This window comes from Eurosta solidaginis, chromosome 5 (genome assembly GCF_040869045.1).
Source record: "Eurosta solidaginis isolate ZX-2024a chromosome 5, ASM4086904v1, whole genome shotgun sequence".
Classification (NCBI taxonomy): domain Eukaryota; kingdom Metazoa; phylum Arthropoda; class Insecta; order Diptera; family Tephritidae; genus Eurosta; species Eurosta solidaginis.
This window is the reverse complement of record NC_090323.1, coordinates 275,787,857-275,809,117: the sequence shown is the minus strand read 5'-3', so window position 1 is coordinate 275,809,117 and position 21,261 is coordinate 275,787,857. Positions and strand designations below refer to the sequence as shown.

General features: G+C 37.6%; 2 protein-coding genes across 3 annotated transcripts in view; one reads left to right on the top strand and one right to left on the bottom strand.

Annotated features, from left to right (window-relative positions):
• Positions 1 to 21,261, top strand: part of Obp73a (Odorant-binding protein 73a) — a 372,527-nt gene that overhangs the window by 220,490 nt on the left and 130,776 nt on the right. The gene's annotated exons all lie outside the window — the stretch shown is intronic.
• On the bottom strand, positions 1,635 to 8,569 carry LOC137253650 (uncharacterized). The gene is made up of 3 exons (XM_067790978.1): positions 8,376 to 8,569; positions 3,500 to 4,394; positions 1,635 to 3,433 (listed from the first exon to the last, which is right to left on the bottom strand). Exons 2-3 carry the CDS (start codon positions 4,392 to 4,394, stop codon positions 3,249 to 3,251), a joined length of 1,080 nt encoding a protein of 359 aa, XP_067647079.1. The 5' UTR covers positions 8,376 to 8,569; the 3' UTR covers positions 1,635 to 3,248.

Below are 21,261 nucleotides of genomic sequence, written 5' to 3'. Positions count from 1 at the left end.
AAAACAGTATAACGTTAGAGAAATTTTTAATAATTACATAACACGCATATGTAACTAACGTATTTTTCGAGTCAAGAAAACTACATTAACGCTAAAGACCAGCTTCAGTGTTTGCTGGGTATAAGCGAATCTCGCATTTGAAAACAATTTCACTGTCATGTACATAAATATGAGCCGCAATGGCAATGACTCCATAAGAGTATAACGGTTTCAATTTACGTGGAGTGCTTATGCACTCACGTGGTCCCAAATATAGTAAAGATAAACAAATTGATCGGTATGTGCATGGGCAGCTTTTAAGTTGATATTTTTACAGGAGGATATGTGTGTATTTTAAAGTAAAACTTACTTAGCCTCGCAACGGTTTCACAAAGACAACAGGAACAAGATCAACCCACTTCACAATTCGCCTTTAAATTAGTATAAAAAACATTAACGTGGAACTCAAAATAGGCCAGATTACCTAAACTTTTTGTTTGTTTTTTATTTATGAAGTCGAAAAATTTTTCGTAATTCCACAATCGAGTTTTATGTATGGAGTGAATTAATATCACAAAAAGTGGCACACTGTATTGAAATCAAAATTGTGGTAGAATCAGACCATTATCGAAATTTCTCCCTTTTCGTTCCGTCCTTGATATGCAGCATTATAAACCACAGTGGATTGCAGTTATATTCAGTTACAAATTCCAGTCGCACTTATACCCATAGTTGTTCATCTATAATTACTCGTGCCGGAGCGTAAGTGTGATATATTAGCAGTTACAGTAATAACGCTGACGAGGACGGTGCGAAGTGAACTAATTTTTGTGAGCATCAGCGAATTTATTACAATAATTTTATAATAAAGATATGATCTTAATATAGAGCTACAAAAATATACAATGGTTATAGGAGTTTGGAATAACTCATTACTTATGTTCCTCACATACAATATTATTATTGTCAATATGGATATAGCGAAAGGGCATGCTTTGTCTTCCATGCGATATCCAGCAACCAAATACGAATCCGTTATCGGAACTGTGCCAAATGCTGATCGCAGTAAAGACGATGACTTGAAACAGTTCAGTAAAATCGGAGTTATTCGTAATGGGAGTGTGATCATGCGAGGTAGAATCAACAATGGCACACATTTGCATAAATTTTCACTTTTAAAACTCTTGCCCGGGGTCACAAAAAAAAGTCCAGCGCTACCCCACAGCAACGGAAAATGGGACATTAAAGTTTACGGCGATGGAACTGAACTTAAGCTTCCTCCATTTTTTGAACGCGTCGTTCAGCGCATTCAAACATACTTTTCAGTGTATAAATACACTGACACTAGTGCGATGGAGAGCACCGTAATTCCAGGAGAAATCATGAGTCCACAAATTACCATCGAACCAACAAACAATGTGACAACTGCAACAATCTTATCCTTTTCTGGGAATTCATTAGACGAGAATTCCAATAAAAAGTCTGAAGATAAGTTCAGTAGTGTTGAAGCAAATTTTTATCATCAGCAAGATTCATTAATGGATTTCCAATCAACAACACAAGAAGACATTAACGAATACACCGAGTTTACAGCTATCGATGAACCCAATAATGAATTCATTGTAGTTGGCGAAAATTAATTGATTCAATATCTATTGAGTGCTTAAAAAGTTTTTTTATTTGTGTATTAAGTGACCCTATGTTCAATTAAAAAATGTATGATAATGAAGTTTAAGTAACGACGCGAATAAACTGTTATTTATGTTATTTACTTATTCGACGCAAGCATACGTCGCAAATTTGAGTGGGTCTTTGAGCAATAATTGACTTAACTGAATTTAAAACCAGAGGTATATCTTACAAAAGTCTAATAAAAATTCAAAAGTTCGTGTTCAAGCTCTTTTGTTTTATTTACCCACTACTACTAACCGACGTGTTCTACTCTTTATCCAAGTTTTGAAATGAAAACACATTTGCTTACATTTTACTTTCCCTTGTTTTTGTTTTTTTCCTTCATTTTTATTTTTCTGTTATTTTTTGATGATAATGATGATGAACTTGCGGTGGCAATGATTAAGTACGTATGTGTGTATTATCATTTATCTGTTTATTTGAATCATTAGGGGGACTCATTAAACCTTATAAATGCTTTATAAAGTGTAAACGTATAAATTTATCTGTGCGTAAATGAACTGTAAAATTTTTTATGAAAAATCATTTCTACAAACACACACCAAATTGGCAATTTATATCATTTGGGCAATTTATTACGCAATTTATAATATAATAAAAATTAATAATAAATTGCCAATTTAAAAAAAATTGCATAATAAATTGTTTCAAACTGCGAATGCAACCTTGTAAAGTGTATTTATTGAGTAGATTTAAAGCCAAATGTCAAAGCAACAAAACGTCATATAAAAATAAAAGTAAATCAATATTTTGTTAAAAATTACGGCGAACAACGTAAATGGTGAGTAAATTCGAAATTTTAAAATCCAACCATGAATCTAAACTTGATTCTATGGTTTTAAATAACAACACACGTTTAGAATTTTCCATACTTTTAAAATTATTATTTTTTCACAAATAAATTTTAAATTCAAAACACCACCAGCTGTCAAATTACTATTGTGAAAGCTAAATTGAGTTCTATGAACACCACTCAATTTAAATCGAAATTGGCTCAATTTATTTTTGTTTGAACATAGTATTACACAAATTGTATAAATTTACGCGTACATTTCATCGTGTAAACGCGGTAAACTCAAAGGAATTCAACCTTGCAGCCAGTCCAGCCCTTATTTTCATCAGAAATCTCCAGCATCGTCGAGTCGTTTATAAAAATATTCTTGAAAAGAAGTTTTAGTTTTGATTTTTCACTTAATCTTGGCATTTTATAATTTTTGTTATAATCACAAGTTTTTTTTACAATAATACATCTGATAGACAATTAAGTTTATCAAGAATATTGATAGGTGCGTTCATCTAACAGTGTGTGTAAACGGTTATAATTTTACACCCTATAAAATTATTTGCTTCAATGAGTTCCCTGTATTGTTTAATCTTCAATTAATCAAGTATATGTATGGTATGTGTTAGTAATTTAAAATGAGAGTATTATTTTGTTAGTACTTAGTTGTGGCACGCAAATCTATAAGTAAATCGCGTTAATCCATAGTTACCAATGAGTCCCGCAGTTATGTGCGGTAATGAAGATCCATTTTTTTATGTTTGTAGGTCTTTCGATTCTGTTAACTTTTGCATTATCATGCAACCTTTGCTTGAGGCTGTGAATCGGCGATGATTTTCTTAAAACCCTTTTTTTCATCTTCTTGATTTAAATCGACAGTCGGTGTTATTTTAAAATCACTAGGTTTAGCTTGTAGCAGTCCTTCTTTTGATGGTCCAAACAATTTATTTTTGGAATCCAAATACTGATCCTCTGTAACCTCTATAAAGTAAATATAAGAACATAATTGCAAAGACACAGAATAGTACACATATTTAATTATCTTACTTTCTTGCTTCTGTTCGCTTTTATTTGCTAATATTTGCTTTGCGTTATCTTTGTGTGTGGTTGTTTCCAAATTTCTGGCAGAATTCGATTTTTTTTCAAAACCTTCATTTTTGTTTTCAAGTGGCCGCTGTAATTCCTTAAAGTCTTTATCATCATACTTCAATGGTATTTGCTCTGATAACGGAGTACTTATCAATGGAGTCTGATCGTTAATATCTTGAATACTGCGTGCTTGTATTGCCGGAATCGGTCCGACATAAATGGGAGAATGCACAAAATCGACAACATGTGGCACAGCTGGTGTCAGGGCGAAAATTCGTGAATTGCTAGGCAATAACGCTTCGGTATTGGCTGGCAGCTGGTAAGTAATTTTGGGCTTGTCCTCTTTATTTGCAGTACTCGTAGCTGTGCTTTCGCTTGATGAAGATCCAGCTGGGGGAAATAGGGATGGGAATAGCCCTTGGCCTGCGGCTGCAGCAGCATTAGATGCGGCTGTGGCAGCTTCACTTAATTGTGGACCCAACTGTGATGAGCCAGTTTGTATTGCTTGCTGAATTTGTTGCGTAATTTCGTCCCATTGTTTAGTTTCTACCTTTTGCGGTTTCTCTTTAGTGTTGGCTCGCGCTACGCTTAAACCTTCGAAAGGAATAATGGGAGCGCCAGCACTTGATGGAACATAAACTACTGCTTCCTCATGTGGGGCAGCGATTCGAGCCAATGGGGAAAGATGATGTATAAAAGTGGCTGCATCATACTTAATAGCTGGCTCTAAATGTACCTGTGCTTGTGGAGTGACAATTACAATATGCGAGGCAAAATCACTCTGGGCCACAGGAAGTAGCGTGCCCCAAACTGCAGGAGCTATCAAAGTGAAATACAAACAATATTCCAGCATCTATCAAATCAGAAAAAATTTTAAATTGAAGGACTCAAATTAATATAAATATGTATATAAATATGTACCTATATTTGTATATACGCATATACTAATATAAGCGTGTTAAAAAGCAGATAAAATTAATGAAAACTAATAAATTTCATATGGTGTTTTCAGATGTGCATAAGTCCAGCGTAAAAGATCATTTTTCTTCCAAATATGGTTTAACATTTTAAATTCTTTTTCTTTACAGTGTCTCGGAAGTATTTCGCTAATATTTCTACAGTTTTGAGTTAGAAATAGGTGTCAATATGTCATCTTTTAGTATTCGCGCTTTGCTATTTTGACTGAGCATTGGTAACGTGGGTTAATATTTTTCAAAAATCGTTTTTTTTTTTGTAACTATTATTTTCCCCCTCCGATAAAACAAAAATACTCTAGCTAAGTTCAGAATTTTGTGCAAATGGTCAAGCATCATAGGATTTCCAAACTAGTGTATTACTTTTTTAGAATACATTAACAACATGAATGGGCTACGTCATTGCAAGTACACCAAAAACCGTAGTATATTTTATCAACACTGAAAAGCAAATTAGCAACCGTCAATATCAACCAATACCAAACCCAAAAAACTGTAAACTCCATAATTTTTAGAGTGTTTTCAATGATTAGCATCAAAATTTTTTCAAATTGGTAAGATAAGTTAATAAAATGTTACTAATTATTCTTAATGTCTTTTAGTATTGCCTTATGTACCCCTTATATAATAAACGTTATCCCTGATGACATAACTACAGAAATAAAAGAAAATAAAAAAATTTAAGCATTCAAATTTCCATATTCTTATCTAATTATTTCGAACCGTGCGCCACCTAACGGAATTATTTTCTACTTTTGTTGCATTGTCTCGGTGTCTCAACCTATCTCAGAGGTTTCACGTTTGTAGCTCAATGAGAAGTTACTTAAAAATCGATCGCAAGGTTCCCTCCGTTTCGTACAATATTTCTAAATATCTCGATCCGTGCGCCCCTATCAAAACTTTTTGTTATGCGTTTTATACTGTCATCGGCCTCTGAATTAAGTTTGAAATTTCAAGTCTCCATCTCATCGAGGAGTTACCTAAAAGCCGGGTTTTCCCCCTTTGTTGCATTGTCTCGGTGTCTTAACCTATATGTGAAGTTTCACGGTTGTAGCTCAGTGAGAAGTTACTTAAAAATCAATTGCAATATTTACATTGAAAATGCGGGTAATATGAAGGAAATAAAATAAAGAGTATTATAAGGAACATGCAAACATGTTCCAAAAGGTTTAATATCCCTTTCTATAACACTCCAAATATATAAGCCTATTATAAGGTTCAAATTTTTTGATGGGTAAGTATTGCATAAACAACGTTCCTTATAATTGCCACGAATTTTCTTTTTGGCGAATCAACGAAGGAAAAGGGGTAGTCTTGGGAAAGAAGGGCAAAATTTTCTGTACATAAAAGCGAAGCTACAAACGGCATTGATCTGGTAAGCAACTATTTCAGAGGCAGTCATACTGGTCAAATCATCATTTATTTTTAGACGTGTTCGTAGTTTAGGATATGCCGTAAGTAAGATGAGTACGCCAAGTGAGCAGGATAAAATTGAAAGAATCTTTTGTGCTTTGTTAACCGGTTCTTCTTGCACAGTACATTGTATGATCTCGAAACTGTTATTGAAAGAATTACAAAATAAATAAAAATATAGATACGTTTAGGTATACATAAAGGATTTTTGGTATATTGCGTCCACAAAAGCAGTTAAAATAATTTTATAAAGTTTTTTTATGTAAGAGGAAGTGAGTAAATTGATATAGGTACATACATATGTATGTACATACATTAATTGGCGCTTAACCGCATAATCGATTTTCCCACAACTCGATAACTGCGAGCACGGAGGGAGCTGAATCCTTCACCTGTTGCTCCAGTGAGGTCTTTCCCTTTTTCTGCTTTCAAATACGGCGCCGATAAAAAGACTTTCTTGATAGGTGCATCTTTGTCCATTCGCACAACATGACCTAGCTAGCCAAGCTTTTATGTTCATTGCAATAGTATGTTTATATCTGCGTAAGTCTCATACACGTCATCATTATACATATCGCTCATTTACTTCAATAGTGTCATAACTCAAAAAACAGGACTTTTGAGTTAATAACATATAAACGTACCCAATATCATGACCTATGTTGTATAAAAAATCTTTGTGATCAGTTAAAAATTTACCAGGTGCTATAAAAATGAAAATGTGCCTTTATATGCGCAACATATGGCAGTTAAAATCTTTGAATGGCTCCCCTGGAAAATTGAGTTTTTGAGTTATGACACTATTGAAGTAAATGAGCGATATGTACATAGATATATATGTACCTCCTTCGGTACTCGTCGTTGGTAGCGCGGCGTATGTACATAAATACGAAGTCACCGACCTACCATACCGCAGCTCCTGGATTGAAGTCCCGTGAAAAGCAACATAACTATACTTATTAAAAAGCAGGGTCGCCCTCCGGGATTCGAGTATATTTCCACATTCGCCGGGCAATTCCTGGCATAGAGGACCGACGCCTTTTTGTGGATATCACTTAGTAGACCTGCTCATGTTTTTTTCTTCGTACGGTTGAGTTCTCAGGTGGAGGTGGTATTATGAGGAAATACGGCTCATAATGCTTACGGGGATGACTTCTTAAGCCCCTGGGAGGTGGGGCCTCTTCAATCAGATGTCTGTTGGGATGCCCAGGTTTCTGGGTATTCAACAGAAACTGTTTGTTCAGCATTCCATTTCTCTCCCTAATGGGAAGTACCCTCGCCTCCTTGTGCAGGTGGTGTTCTGGTGACATTGGAAGGCAGTGCGTAGCGGTTGTGAGAGCAGTGTTTTGGCAGGCCTGTATTTTCTTCCAGTGAGTAACCTTTAGGCTTGGCGACCATATCGACCCACCTATGAGGGTCCCGGGCCAAGAAGCTGCGAGCTCAAACATATTTTTTTACATTGTACCTGAGTATTTTAATTCATGTGAAAAAAGACTTTATTTTTAAACCGGGAAACAGGGCAGAAACAACTATTCCAAAACCACTGCATTCGGTGGTATTAAACAATTCTATATGTTGACCAAAGTTTTGGCCTTGGTGACCTTAAGATGATTTATAAGAATATCATACGAAAGAAGCCGTTAATGACTATCAAGATAGACTAAAAAACTAACCATATCGCAACCGTTACATTCTGGGTTCAACTCGCTAGGCAAAGTAACATCAAAAACTTAGAAAAAATCTTTTCAACTAGAAAAAAGTTTTTCTTATTGGGGTTGCCCTTTGGAAGAGATTTCACAAACATTCCGAGTGTGTACCTGCCAGTGAAAAGTCTTCTGCCTTGTAGATACCGTTCGGAGTCGACATAAAACAATATAGGTCCCATTCCGTCAATTTGTAGGGAAAAATCAAAAGGAGTACGACGCAAATTGGAACAGAAATTTAGACATAGTAAGAGGGCTTTAGTGATTCCTGGGCCTTTCCAATAATTTTTTTTTATTTATAACTTGCCTGACTGTATTTCTTACTTCTTGAAGTTTTTTTTTTGTATATTAATCCAATAATTTCTCTGACAATTTTCTTTAAAATTATAAAAGTTTTGCACTGTCGCCGCCGCTTCAATGGAAATTCCCATATATATAGTTACGAACTATGTAGTTTAAAAACTCACATTTTATAATTTACAATCAAAACTGAAAATATTATTCACAACTCAATTGTCCGTTGTTAAGCTGGTGAGAAGTCAGTGGCATTGACACTGCAGGTCTAATTCTCCTGCATTATATACATATTTATATACGTCTGTATGTTACCACTGATACATAAAAATATATAAACAAACATAATATTAAATTTAAAATAGCCTTGTGCACTTGCATAAATATCTTAATTAGTAAGTTAGTGTGGATCCACGATTATTATAAAAATGACAAGACAAATTAACTTACTTTCGTCCTTAAAATATCTGATCGATGCTTTCAGTAGCACCTTTTATATTAATAAAAGGAGCGAACAAGTTTTAAGTATTCAAAAATATCCCAATGTTGTATGGTGTAAAATTAGAAGACTTGACTGATTCACTTCTACGACTGAGAACGGACTGATGACCAATACGAGACCGTTGGTCTTTTATAATATTCTCATTACACAGTTTAGAAGCTAGCATTAACCTGCCACAACTACATATGCTGCAGCTAGCTTCCTTACTTACACACAATTATAAGCTGTACATCGGAAGGAAAAGCGTCAGAGAATGTAATACTATATAATATAAAGAATTGCAATTAGCCAAGAGTGGCATTTTGTACATCTGCGCATACGGCTTCGTTCTATGTGGTTTCGACTAAAAATGAATACTTCATATAAATAAAAAAAGAGCCTATTATGTATGTATGTATATCAGTGTTGCCAGAAAAAACATTTTTTGGGGCTATAATCTAGAAAAAAAGGGCTAGAAAGAGCTAAATTTCTTTAAAAAATTCAAAACCCGTTGCAAAAAGAGTTAAAAGTATATGTATATTGTTCAATGTAAATTTTCACATTTATTTCAAATCAAACTTAAACAATGTTTTAAAAAAGGTACATTAAAATAAACAAAAAAATAATAATAAGGTACAAGGGAGGTACACAAATAATACTGTTTTTATAGTTCATTTTATATTTTTTAATAACAAAAATACGTTTTTTTTTAACTTTTGTTTTGCCATATGGAGGTAAGGCATCGTTAAAAAGTAAGAAGTATTTTTCACACTACTACAATGACAGCACGGCTATAGGTTCGCCAAAAATAAGACTTGCCAAAATGTTGGCCGAGAGAAATTATTTTAAATTTTTTCCAAATTTTTTATTCACGGGTGTACGAATTAGAGATATACGCCGCCGATAAACGCCGCCGCCGCTGCCGATTTTGGTCGTTTTTCGCACGCCGCCGCCGAATGTTCAAAATATCGGCGCGGCGGCGGCGGCATCCGGCGCGTTACTATAATTTCTCGTTTAAGACTGTTTAGGCCACTTATTGTTCATGTCGAAAATTGGTCTGATATGGTCGAAAGTGGTATCAACGGATACGCATCACTGCCAGTTATAAGAAACTAATTGCGAAATTTAAGTCTTTCTAACTGTTCAAAAGTTATTTAAAAAAACAGGTGTTTTCGATGTCAGCTTAACACGGAGTTTGCATCGCCCAATTTACCAAGTTATTAAAACAAAACACTAAAAGAAAAGTTATAGAATAACTTATATGGTCACTTTGCATATTTTATTTTATTTTTTCAAAATATTAATAATGAATTCAAATAAAATGATCCACGGCGAACATGTTTTCAAATTGCCCTCACGTTGTTAAAAAAAGCAAAATACCCAAAAAAGGTGCCGATTTTAAAAAAAGTTTTATTGGGATTGGCTGAAAGAATAAGCAAAATCAGTGATGCAAAATCCTTTAGTAGGTTCTAGGGGCATAAACACCCCTTTGAAATGATTCTTACCTCATACTTAAGTTGAGGATATATGTATGTACGTATGAGAAGGGTTTGAAAAATTCTCGCACTTCATCCTTCAACATCAAAGCCTCCCGGTTTAACATTTCCTAAAGTTGGCGGCACTATCCCAAACTAGACCCTTGGAGTGAATCACATTGATTATAGCCTATCAACCAAGTTTAAATATCACCTATACGTTACGGCTCCTTTTACAAATGTGAATACGTAGGCACATATATTTACCAGTTGAGGCTTTGTCCTTCACAAGAACACTCAAAGTGGTGAAGAAAAAGCTTTTCCAAGACAGTCCAACTAATGACCGTGTGTGCTACTACCCTAATGTAATGGACAGTTGAACTACTCTGAAGCTACGCGGTCATCCATAATGAGCTCTTATATCATAAGGCCGGAAAACAACAGTTAACATCTTTCAACTTAAATTCGGTCGACTTTCATTCTAAAATATCGGTTTGATTTAACGAAGACTATTTAAATCAATGTTGTCAACACAAACGTCTGCAAACTTTGGTCTACATTTTAAAAATTTTATCCAGGGTCCTTGTAAAATTTTATTTATGTAGATGCGCCGAGGATTATACGACTTTCACCCATTCCGCAATGTCATCCACTTAGACGCGGCATCCTTGGCCGAATGCTCACATCGGGAATTGTAGTTCTTAAAAACAGCCGAAAAAACTGGAGGCGCCCTGTGCCAAGAGGGTTGTTGTTGTTGTTGTAGCAATGCTTCGCCGCACCTAATAGCTGCGACCGATCACAAGTCCAAGGAAACTTGCTGTTTCAACAGGGGTGGACCATAATGAAAGGGGTGTTAGAGGCGTTGGTTCCACATTACAACTAAAGAGATGGTTGGTGTCATGTGGGGACATATTGCAAGCGGGCATACATTTTGTATGTCGGGGTTGATTCTGGATATGTAAGAGTTTAACCTGTTACAGTATCCAGAACGAAGTTGAGCCAGAGTGACTCGCGTTTCCCTGGGGAGTATGCGTTCCTCTTCCGCAAGTTTTGGGTACTGTTTTTTGGGTACTGGATTCACCGGGCAATTCCGACGCCTGTTTGTGAGTTCACCAAGGACCTGCTTGTGTTTTTTTTGCTTCATACGGCTGAGTTCTCAGGTGCCGTATTTCCTCAAAATGCTTACGGAGATGACTCCTTAAGTCCCTAGGCGGTGTTGGCTCATCAATCAGATGTCTGTTGGGATGCCCAGGTTTATGGGTATTCAACAGGAACTGTTTGGTTATCATCTCATTTCCCTCCCTGATGGGGAGCGCCACGAGCGTCATGGGTATTAATAGACCATTAATAGCAACCGTAAGCCTCCTTTGTGCACGATCGCCAAGGAGCCACAAATAATTTAAAGAAATTGTGTTCGCGACGATTATTAGGAGTTAACCCCAGGTGAAACAACGCTTTGCACGATATACAAACAAAAGTGTGACCATTTTATGTATCTTTTTTTCTTTTCATCAGACGTAGCAGTACCAATTCCAAAGACCGGGGTGAGGTTCGAAGCCCCTCTGGAGTAAGTGAACGAGGGAAAATCCCTCCGCAAGGAGCTACTCCTGAAAATTTTTGAACGATCTGCGAGATTTTGAGGCAAAAACCCCGGATATTTCCGAAATGGCCAAAACGTTGATTTCCTTAAATACATACAAACAAAACCTTTCCTAAATATTATTTTTTAAATAGAAAAATTAAGCTTTTCGAAAGTAAGAGCACCGGCGTATGCCGGCGCGCCGACCACGCCGCCGCCGCCGATAAAGTGATCGGCGTAAACCTCTAGTACGAATTACCATTAAAATACACGTGTGCGATATTCAAGTTTATGTTGGGACGAGATATCTTTGAAGGGCATTAAACTTCAAAATCTATGATAACGTCCTCAGAAGATGAATCATTATTTTTGCTACACTCATAAATATTTTTTGTGTTCATTAATTTTGAGAGATCGTTGTTTATTTCAAAGTTATGACAGCATTTATTCAGCCGTTTAAGAACACTTCTTATTGTCAGAAGCGAATTCAACATAACTAACCTCATTTTATTTCTGTGTTTGCTTTTAATCAAACTCATGTTTGGAAACGTTCTTGCAACTTCTTTTGCTAAGCGTTTCTATATTGTGCGGCAAGCGTTGCCTTAATTTAATTTTGAAGTTGCGACATAAATTACGTATATTTCTATCAATAAATTCGCCTAAACATTTATCTTATTTTTTAATTCGTATATATTATTCAAAGGTATAATGAAAATAAGGTATGGGAGAAAAAAAATTATTATAATCTGAAGTTAAAGGGTCGAAACTCTTAGAAGGTGACACGATGCTGTTGCACAAGCTGGAAAGCAAATATGCATCCTCATGGCACACTTGATCGATTAAAGTTTTTGTTATCAGATCGCGGGTTTGAATCGAGCTCAAGGCCTAACAATAATTATTTTATCATTATTATTGTTATGATAAATTGTTTCTTAATTGAAAAAATTATTGAATTAGAATAGAAGAAAGAAAAAATTAGACAACTGCCAAAGCTCGTTGTATAGATCCATTTCGGGAACTGCTTCCTTCATCGGCAACGTTTATGCGCCGCTGCTGTAACCATTCAGCTATCACAGCGGTTTTTTGTTTGTCTTCATTATTCCTACTTCTACTCTGGTTCTTGCCAATTGATATTCACAGCACTGCGACATCTGTTTCAGAATGGATGTGAAAATTGGACTTGTTGCAAATGGATTTATACAACGAGCTTTGGCAGTTGTCTAAATGTTTTCTTTCTTCTATTAAAATGTAAGGCGCGATAACCTCCGAAGAGATCTAAGGCCGATCTTCTATTCATAACAATAATAATGATAAAATAATTATTGTTAGGTCTTGAGCTCGATTCAAACCCGCGATCTTACAAATTAGTAGGCCGATATAACAACAAAAATTGTTTTTGTTATCAGTAGAGTACCGATTTGCCACATCATACATACGAAACAAATAAAATAAAACTTCGACACACATAAAACACATTACAAATTTCACAATACGTATTGCCGAAATAGTTTTGGAGCAAAAAAGGGGCAAACATTTTAAAGAGGGCCAAAAAAAGAGCTAGGGGCTAGACCGAAATTTTTGGGGCTACACGCAAAAAAAAGGGCTAAATCTGGCTCCAAAAGCACCAAAATGGCAATACTGATGTACATAATTGTTCAGTGAAGAGAAGATAACAGAATAGTAAAAGACGAACCGGTTAATCAAAATGAAAATAACCATCCCTGCGTTAGTATATGGCAATAGGAAATACGAATATAAATTCATATCAATAACCTTTTTAACTTTACATACATACATACATACATACGAGTATTATTCCTGCATTCATGAATTAGCGCTTAATGTCGCACGTCATTACTTTTAAGCCTTTGGGAGCTCCAAGGGAGTTTTTTGCATCATAAGAATAAATATGACTGTCAAACCAAATAGAACGGTGTGGTATATGCTATATATACCCATGTACTTATATATGTGCATATGTATGTATATCGCACCCTTTAATGTAAACAATTGCAATTTCAAATTTTAAGTTTTTGGGAATTCGCAAACAAAGTTTTGTTCTTTCACAGAGTTCTCTTATAAAATTGCTATTATTGTTGTAGCGATAAGGACACTCCCTGAAGGCCTTGGGGAGTGTTATGGATGTTGATGGTCCTTTGCCGGATGCAGAACCGGTCCGTTCCGGTACCAAGCCCGACCATCTCGGGAACGATTTGTTATGCCCACATGCGACCTTCTAAGCCATCTCGCCCTCCCACCCCCTAGATCCATGAGGAGTTCGGGGTCGCCAGAGCCTCGGCTGTTAATGAAACAGGATTTGCCACGGATAGGTGAGGTTGACAATTGGGTTGGGCAAGCTATATATTGCGCTGGCAACCCCTTGAAAGGCTTGCGCTACACAACCCCTTGAATCTATTTGGTATTTTAGTCGCCTCTTACGACAGGCATACCTACCGCGGGTATATTCTAACCCGCTGGAGTTATTCACAGACATCTACGTAAATAAGATGTGAGAATAAATTCATCATCGTGTTTATATTTAATTTATATTCTATGCCGGCTCCGAATCTGCGCTTTCACTGAGCTTTTCACAGAAGAAATACACTTTCCTAATTTTGTATGATTTTTATGTTATAACTTGCATAAAAAAGGAAGGTAAATTTCAGGCAAAACCTTCAAGTCTCCGGCTGGCAGCACTTAGGATAAAGAAAAAAATACTGCTAATATATACGTTTAAAGCAATAAGCCCGTGGATCTTGTGATATGAGTCCCCAGAAGCAATAAGCCTGCGCTTACTTGTATAGTTGTTTTTAAAGATATTGTGACGAATATTAGCAATACTAAGGGATACTATCATCTCTAAGCCGATACTAAGTAGTGACTTGTATGTACATAAACAGCTGCGGAGAGATGCTCACAAAAGTATGCAATCATCAGCAAAGTATTTCTCACACATTCACATGCATATAACTGAGATGCTCACAAAAGTAGGCAATCATTTGTGCAAGTATCACTCACATATACACGCGCATATGGGAAGCATCTTTAGTTTATAGCTGGTAAACAAGTAGTAAATTCTAGAAATAGAAACGCCTAGAAATATGCCAACGAGGAAACCGAAGAGTATAAAAGGAGCACGAGAAGTACTTTAATAAAGACCATTTTGTATTATTGAATATTGGAGTTATTTATTCAACAGTTTAGCGATAGGAACGCTAGTAGAAGGTGCTTGATGTGAGGTGATTTGTGTCAGAAGAGGAATTGTTGAATAAATTCTGAAGATTTCGAATACAACTTCGACATGGCAAAGTGAAGTGAATTAAGGATCCAGCAACTGAAAAGGGAGTTGGAGAACCGGGCATTAAATACAACCGGCAATAAGATCGAACTTCAAGCACGGCTACGAGACGCTATGGAGTCGGAAGGAATTAATGTGGACGATGATGCCTTTCATCCTGATGGGGACGAGATAACAACAAAAATTGAAGAGAAAAACGAAACATTGCAGACAGTTACGAGCACAGACTTGAACAAGATTTTGGCTGCAATATCTGCTCAAACATCGACAGTGTCATATCAGCTGGCAGAACAGAAGACATATATGGCACCTCAACTGGAATCCCAGGAGAACCGTATAACAACAAAGATGGAAACTCAACTGGAAGAACAGAAGACATATATGGTATCCAAGATGGAATCACAGGAGACACGTATATCCGAAATGTCGTCACAAACAACATCCAGGATTGAAACACAGGAGTCACATATATCCGAAATGTCGGAACAAATTTCAGCACAGGTATCATTGCAGATCTCTGCACAACTGAAAGCCCGTATGGACGAAAAAATAATGCAGTTTTAGAACAAAATTGAGGCTGAGGTAGATGCTTTAAAAGGTCGTATACAGGAACTGCAACTAAATCGCCCAGCTGTTCCAGCAAGCAATACGAAGGTAAAAACTCCATCTTTTGACGGGTCTGTTCCTTTCCAGGTATTTAATTTGAGAAGACATCAGCATTGAACAACTGGAATACTGAAGATAAAGTTGCTGCACTGTTCGTGGCATTGGAAGGGCCTGCAGCGGAAATCTTACAGACTATTACAGAGTACGAACGGTACAGTTATGAATCATTGATGACCGCTGTCGAGAGACATTATGGAAGCGAGCATAGAAAACAGATATACCAAATTGAGTTGCAAAACCGTTACCAAAAAGCGAATGAGACATTGCAGGAGTTTGCTTCAGATGTTGAAAGGTTGGCTCATTTGGCAAATGCGGACGCACTCGTGGAATACACTGAAAGGGTAAAGATTCAGAGCTTTATAAATGGCATACGGGACGTCGAAACAAAGCGAGCTACATACGCAAACCCAAAGCCAACATTTGCAGAAACGCTATCACATGCACTAAGTCAGGAAACTGCCTCACTTTTGAGTAAGCAAGCGTACAATGCCCATCGTGTGAAAGTAGAAAGGCCGGATTGGATGGACACAATTTTGGAAGCACTGAAGCAATCACAACAGAAAAACTCTAGAGTTATGAAATGTTTCAAGTGCGGCAACCCAGGCCATATTGCACGTCATTGCAGCACCGATCCTAATAGTTCCAACAATGTGGGTGGACGTAAACGCAGAGCTGAAGGAGATGAGCAAATATCCAAGTCCACTCAATCGTTAAACTAAAGCGGGTCAGCCGCAAGGGGCGACAGGTGGCTCCCTCAATTGAATGCCCCATAATCTCTATCTCGCAAATTGGAAGAAGGTCAAACAATCTTACTGTCGGAGGACATGTGGATGGAAAGGAACGTTTACTGACTGTAGATACGGGTGCATCTCATTCCATCATACGATCGGATTTAGTCAACAAGAAGATAAGACCATTGCTTGGAGCAAAATTGCGTACAGCCACGGGAGAAGACACCACGGTTCTAGGAGAAGTAGCATATGAAGTCGCAATAGGTAACATCGCGGCAGTACACAATTTTATAGTGGCAGAGATTGTTGATGAAATCATAATTGGAGTGGACTTCTTAATCGACCAAGGCATCAAGATCGACATGCAGAGCAAGACGATGCGATACAAGAACATGGATGTGCCACTTAATTTCGGATACGAGAGAGGCTACAACAGTAAACGAGTGCTGGTGAAAGAGAGTCAGCAAATACCACCAAAATCAGAAGAAGTCATCTGGGCAAAGGTTGATGGAGATTGTGGGACACACAAATTGTGGGTTGTCGAAGCAGCAAACAAAGCACCGGACGTACTTGTAGGGAAAACCCTGGCTATGACAAAACAAGATGGATGTATTCCGGTAAGAATACTCAATGAGTTCAAGTCACCACTCAAACTGACCAAAGGAGATATATTGGGAAGATGCCAAGAGGCTGAAGTAGTTATTAACTGTGAACAGCTACAGGAACACGTTTCGACTAGTAATACTGATCTTTCAAATGACATCACGGCATGGACGGAGGGGCTAGAGGAAGACTATCAGAGTAAGGCCAAACAACTGATCCTAAAGTACGCGAACATATTTGAGCAAGATGGCTCCAAACCAGGCCGCACCAACGTTGTGAAACATCAAATTAACAGTGGGGATGCGAGGCCGAGTGAGTCAAATCATACAAGAAATGAGCGACAGTGGCGTCATCGAACCATCAGCTAGTCCATGGAGCTCACCGGTAGTACTTGTAGAGAAGAGGGATGGAAAAATGAGGTTTTGCGTGGACTACCGGAAGTTGAATGACGTTACGAAAAAGGATAGCTACCCATTGCCAAGAATTGATGACACTCTGGACTCGCTCTCTGGTACGAAATGGTTTTCCACACTGGACTTGAAAAGTGGCTACTGGCAAGTGGAGGTGAAGGAGGAAGACAAAGAGAAAACAGCCGTCAGCGTAAGAGATGGTCTTTGGCAATTTACAGTAATGCCTTTTGGACTTTGTAATGGACCAGCTACTTTTGAGAGACTCATGGATCAGGTATTGAAAGGACTACATTGCAAAACATGCTTGGTGTACCTAACCGACATCATCGTATTAGGCAAGAAATTTGATGAACATTTTAAAAACTTGGAGGAAGTTTTCCAGAGAATAGCTGACGCTGGTCTGAAACTAAGTCCCAAAAAGTGGTCGCTGTTTAAAAAGGAAATAAATTATTTGGGTCACAAGGTAACGACAGAGGGCATCTGCACTGCGAACGAAAAGATAGAGGTTGTAAAGGATTAGCCAACACCCCAGAACCTACATGAATTGAGAAGTTTCCTTGGGCTGTGCAGATATTACCGCCGATTTGTACCAAATTTTGCCAGCGTAGCCCATAGCCTCCACGAGCTTACAACAAAAAATAAAGCTTTTGAATGGAAGAAGTGGCTTTCCAAACATTGGAAGAGCATTTGTGCACTGCCCCGCTGTTGGCATATCCGATTCCAGGAGCAACATTTATTCTAGATACAGATGCGAGTGGATATGCTATAGGAAGCGTTTTATCACAACTGGTCGATGGACAGCAGAAGGTAGTTGCATATTACAGCCGTTCAATTGGAAAATCAGAGAGGAACTACTGCGATACACGGAGAGAGCTGTTGGCATTGGTAGAGTGCATTAAACATTTTCACAAATACCACTACGGCCAGCTATTCCGCGTCAGGACAGATCACGTAGCGTTGAAATGACTCCTGTAGTTCCGTAATCCAGAAGCACAATTGGCACAGTGGATTGACCGACTACAAAGCTATGACTTTTCCATTGAGCATCGAAAAGGTAGTACCCATGGAAATGTTGATGCAATATCACGATGACCATGTAGTTTAGAATGCAACAACTGTTCAAAGACCAAGGCTAAAGAAGACATTATAGATGTCCGGCTAATGACTATAACATGTACGGATGAATAAGACAAGCAACAACTAAGGAAGTGTCAGCTAGAAGATACTGATACTAATGTTCATCTTGGAATCACGAAGACGCTCGAGAAGATTAAACAGAGAGTCTATTGGGTTGGTTGCCGTCAGTCGGTCACTGAGTGGATTGCAAACTGCGAGGTGTGCAGCAGAGGGAAAGGGCCCAAAACCCGAAGTCATGGCCAGATGAAGCAATATAACTCAGGTGCGGCATTTGAAAGGATCGATCAAGAAGCGGAAACAGTAGCAGAAGTGTTTATAAACAACTGGGTTGCAAGGTATGGTGTACCAATGGAGTTACATTCTGACCAAGGCAGGAATTTCGAATCAGCTGTTTCAGGAAATGTGTAAATCATTGAGCGTTCGGAAAACACGGACAACTGAATTGCATCCTCAGTCCGATGGTATGGTGGAACGATTCAATAGAACATTGGAGGAGCACTTAAGGAAAGTAGTGGACAAGTTCCATAAAGAGTAGGATACCCGCATACCATTATTTTGATGGCTTACCTATCAGCAGTGCATGAGACAACGGGCCAAACCACAGCAAAAGTAATTTTTGGCAATGACATTCGACTGCCAGCTGATTTGAAGTTTGGGATAGATGGCGATGCGGAGAGAAATGTCAAGAAATCCACTGGTGTTTTGGAAGAAGAGCTGAGAGAAATACATGATCTGACAAGGCAACCAACAATGATTATGAGTGACAAGATAAAAGCCAGATACAATAAAGCAATTAATTCGGAAGGTTTTCAGGAAGGAGATTTTGTGCTGTTATACAACCCACAAGGGAAAAAAGGTTTTTCCCCGAAATTGCAGTGTAACTGGGAAGGCCCATACAAAGTTGTAAAACGGATCAACGATGTAGTTTACCGCATACAAACCATTGTAAACCACGAATCAAAATGAAAGTGGTTCATCAGGGAAGTCTGGCGGCATTTAGATCGGGAAATTTGTCTGATCGGGACAATCAGACTTAGGTGGAGGGCAGTGTGACGAATATTAGCAACACTAAGAGATACTATCATCTCTAAGCCGATACTAAGCAGTGACTTGCATGTAGATAAACAAATCAATTATTATGTCTACACATATGTGCATGCCATCAGCGGAGAGGTGCTCACAAAAGCATGCAATCATCAGCAAAGTATTTCTCACACATACACATGCATATAACTGAGATGCTCACAAAAGTAGGCAATCATTTGTGCAAGTATCACTCACATATACACGCGCATATGAGAAGCTATAAACGTGCATCTTTAGTTTATAGCTGGTAAACAAGTAGTAAATTCTAGAAATAGAAACGCCTAGAAATATGCCAACGAGGAAACCGAAGAGTATAAAAGCAGCACCAGCTGCGGCACGACCAATCAGTTTGATTTAAGCACGCTATTTGTTTCGAAGTATAAGTGTTATTGTGAAGTACTTTAATAAAGACCATTTTGCATTATTGAATATTGGAGTTATTTATTCAACAGTTTAGCGATACGAACGCTAGTAGAATGTTGCAAATAAGCGGAATTTCAGTAAATTCGTTACAATATTTAGATTTTAGTGGAGGCATCACGTATCTTTGCGAAATTTGGTATACTGTCTGCTAACGAAAATGCGATAGTTTATTACCAAACACCGATAAGTGATAAAACTAGATTTGACTTTGTGTCGAAAAATGGAGATTTGGTAAAAATTGGCATCGTGCTCCTTTTAAATTTTTCCTACAAATTGGCGGAATAGGACCGGCATGTTTTATGTCGACTCCCAAAGGCAGCTGCAAGCAGATACATTTTCACTGACAAGCTTTTCATGGCAAAAATACACTCGGAGTTTTTGCCAAACCATTGCCGAGAACCGTGCGCAGAGAAAAACTTTTTTCGAATTAAAAAAACTTATTTCTAAATTGTTGATGTACTTTAATAGGGACAGTGTCCGTGGGAAACGATATCAAATGCAAATTACCGATACGGCACTCATAACAAGTATACAAGACTCGATACTCGAAGTATATATTGTGACGAATATTAGTGACACTAAGTGATACTCACATCACTAATGTTAAACTAATTAAATAAAGCAACAAAAACAATAAAGCAAGCTGCCACACTTGTATATACGTAAACAAATTAACCATTATGTCTACACATATGTCCATACAAGCAGCGGAGAGAAACGCACAAACACATGCATATATCTTATCTGAGATGCTCACAAACGTAGGCAATCATTTGTGCAAGTATCACTCACATATACACGCGCATATGAGAAGCTATAACGTGCATCTGTAGTTATAGCTCGTAATTGTATAGCTGGTAACTAAGTTAAATTCTAGAAACGCCTAGAAACATGCGAACGAGACATCACAGGGTATAAAAGGAGTTAAAGCTGAGTAATCAGTAATCAGTTTAATTTAAGCAAGCTATCAGCTGTGAAGTATCAGTGTTACTGTGAAGTACGCTAATAAAGGCCATTTTGCATTATTGAATATTGGAGTTATTTATTCAACAGTTTAGCGATACGAACGTTAGTAGAAGGTTGCAAATAAGCGGAGTTTCCCTAAATTCGTTACAATTGGTGTCGGAAGAGGAATTATTGAACGAATACAATACGACGATTTCGAATACAACAAGGACATGGCAAAGTGGAGTGAATTGAAGATCCAGCAACTGAAGAAGGAGTTTGGGAGCCGTGGATTGAATACAACCGGCAATAAACTCGAATTTCTGGCACGACTTGGAGAGGCAATGGAAGCAGAAGGAATTAACGTGGAAGAGTATGTCTTTCATCTTGATGGCGCCGAGACAACAACCAAAATTGAAGAGAAAAACGAAACATCGCAGACAGTTATCAGCACAGACTTGAACATGATATTGGCTGCAATATCTGCACAAATATCGACAGT

Coding starts and splice junctions, on each gene's coding strand:
- LOC137253650 (XM_067790978.1), bottom strand. CDS start 4,394: ATGCTGGAATATTGTTTGTATTTCACTTTGATAGCTCCTGCAGTTTGG. Junction 3,434..3,499: donor AAGCGAACAGAAGCAAGAAA/GTAAGATAATTA, acceptor TTTACTTTATAG/AGGTTACAGAGGATCAGTAT.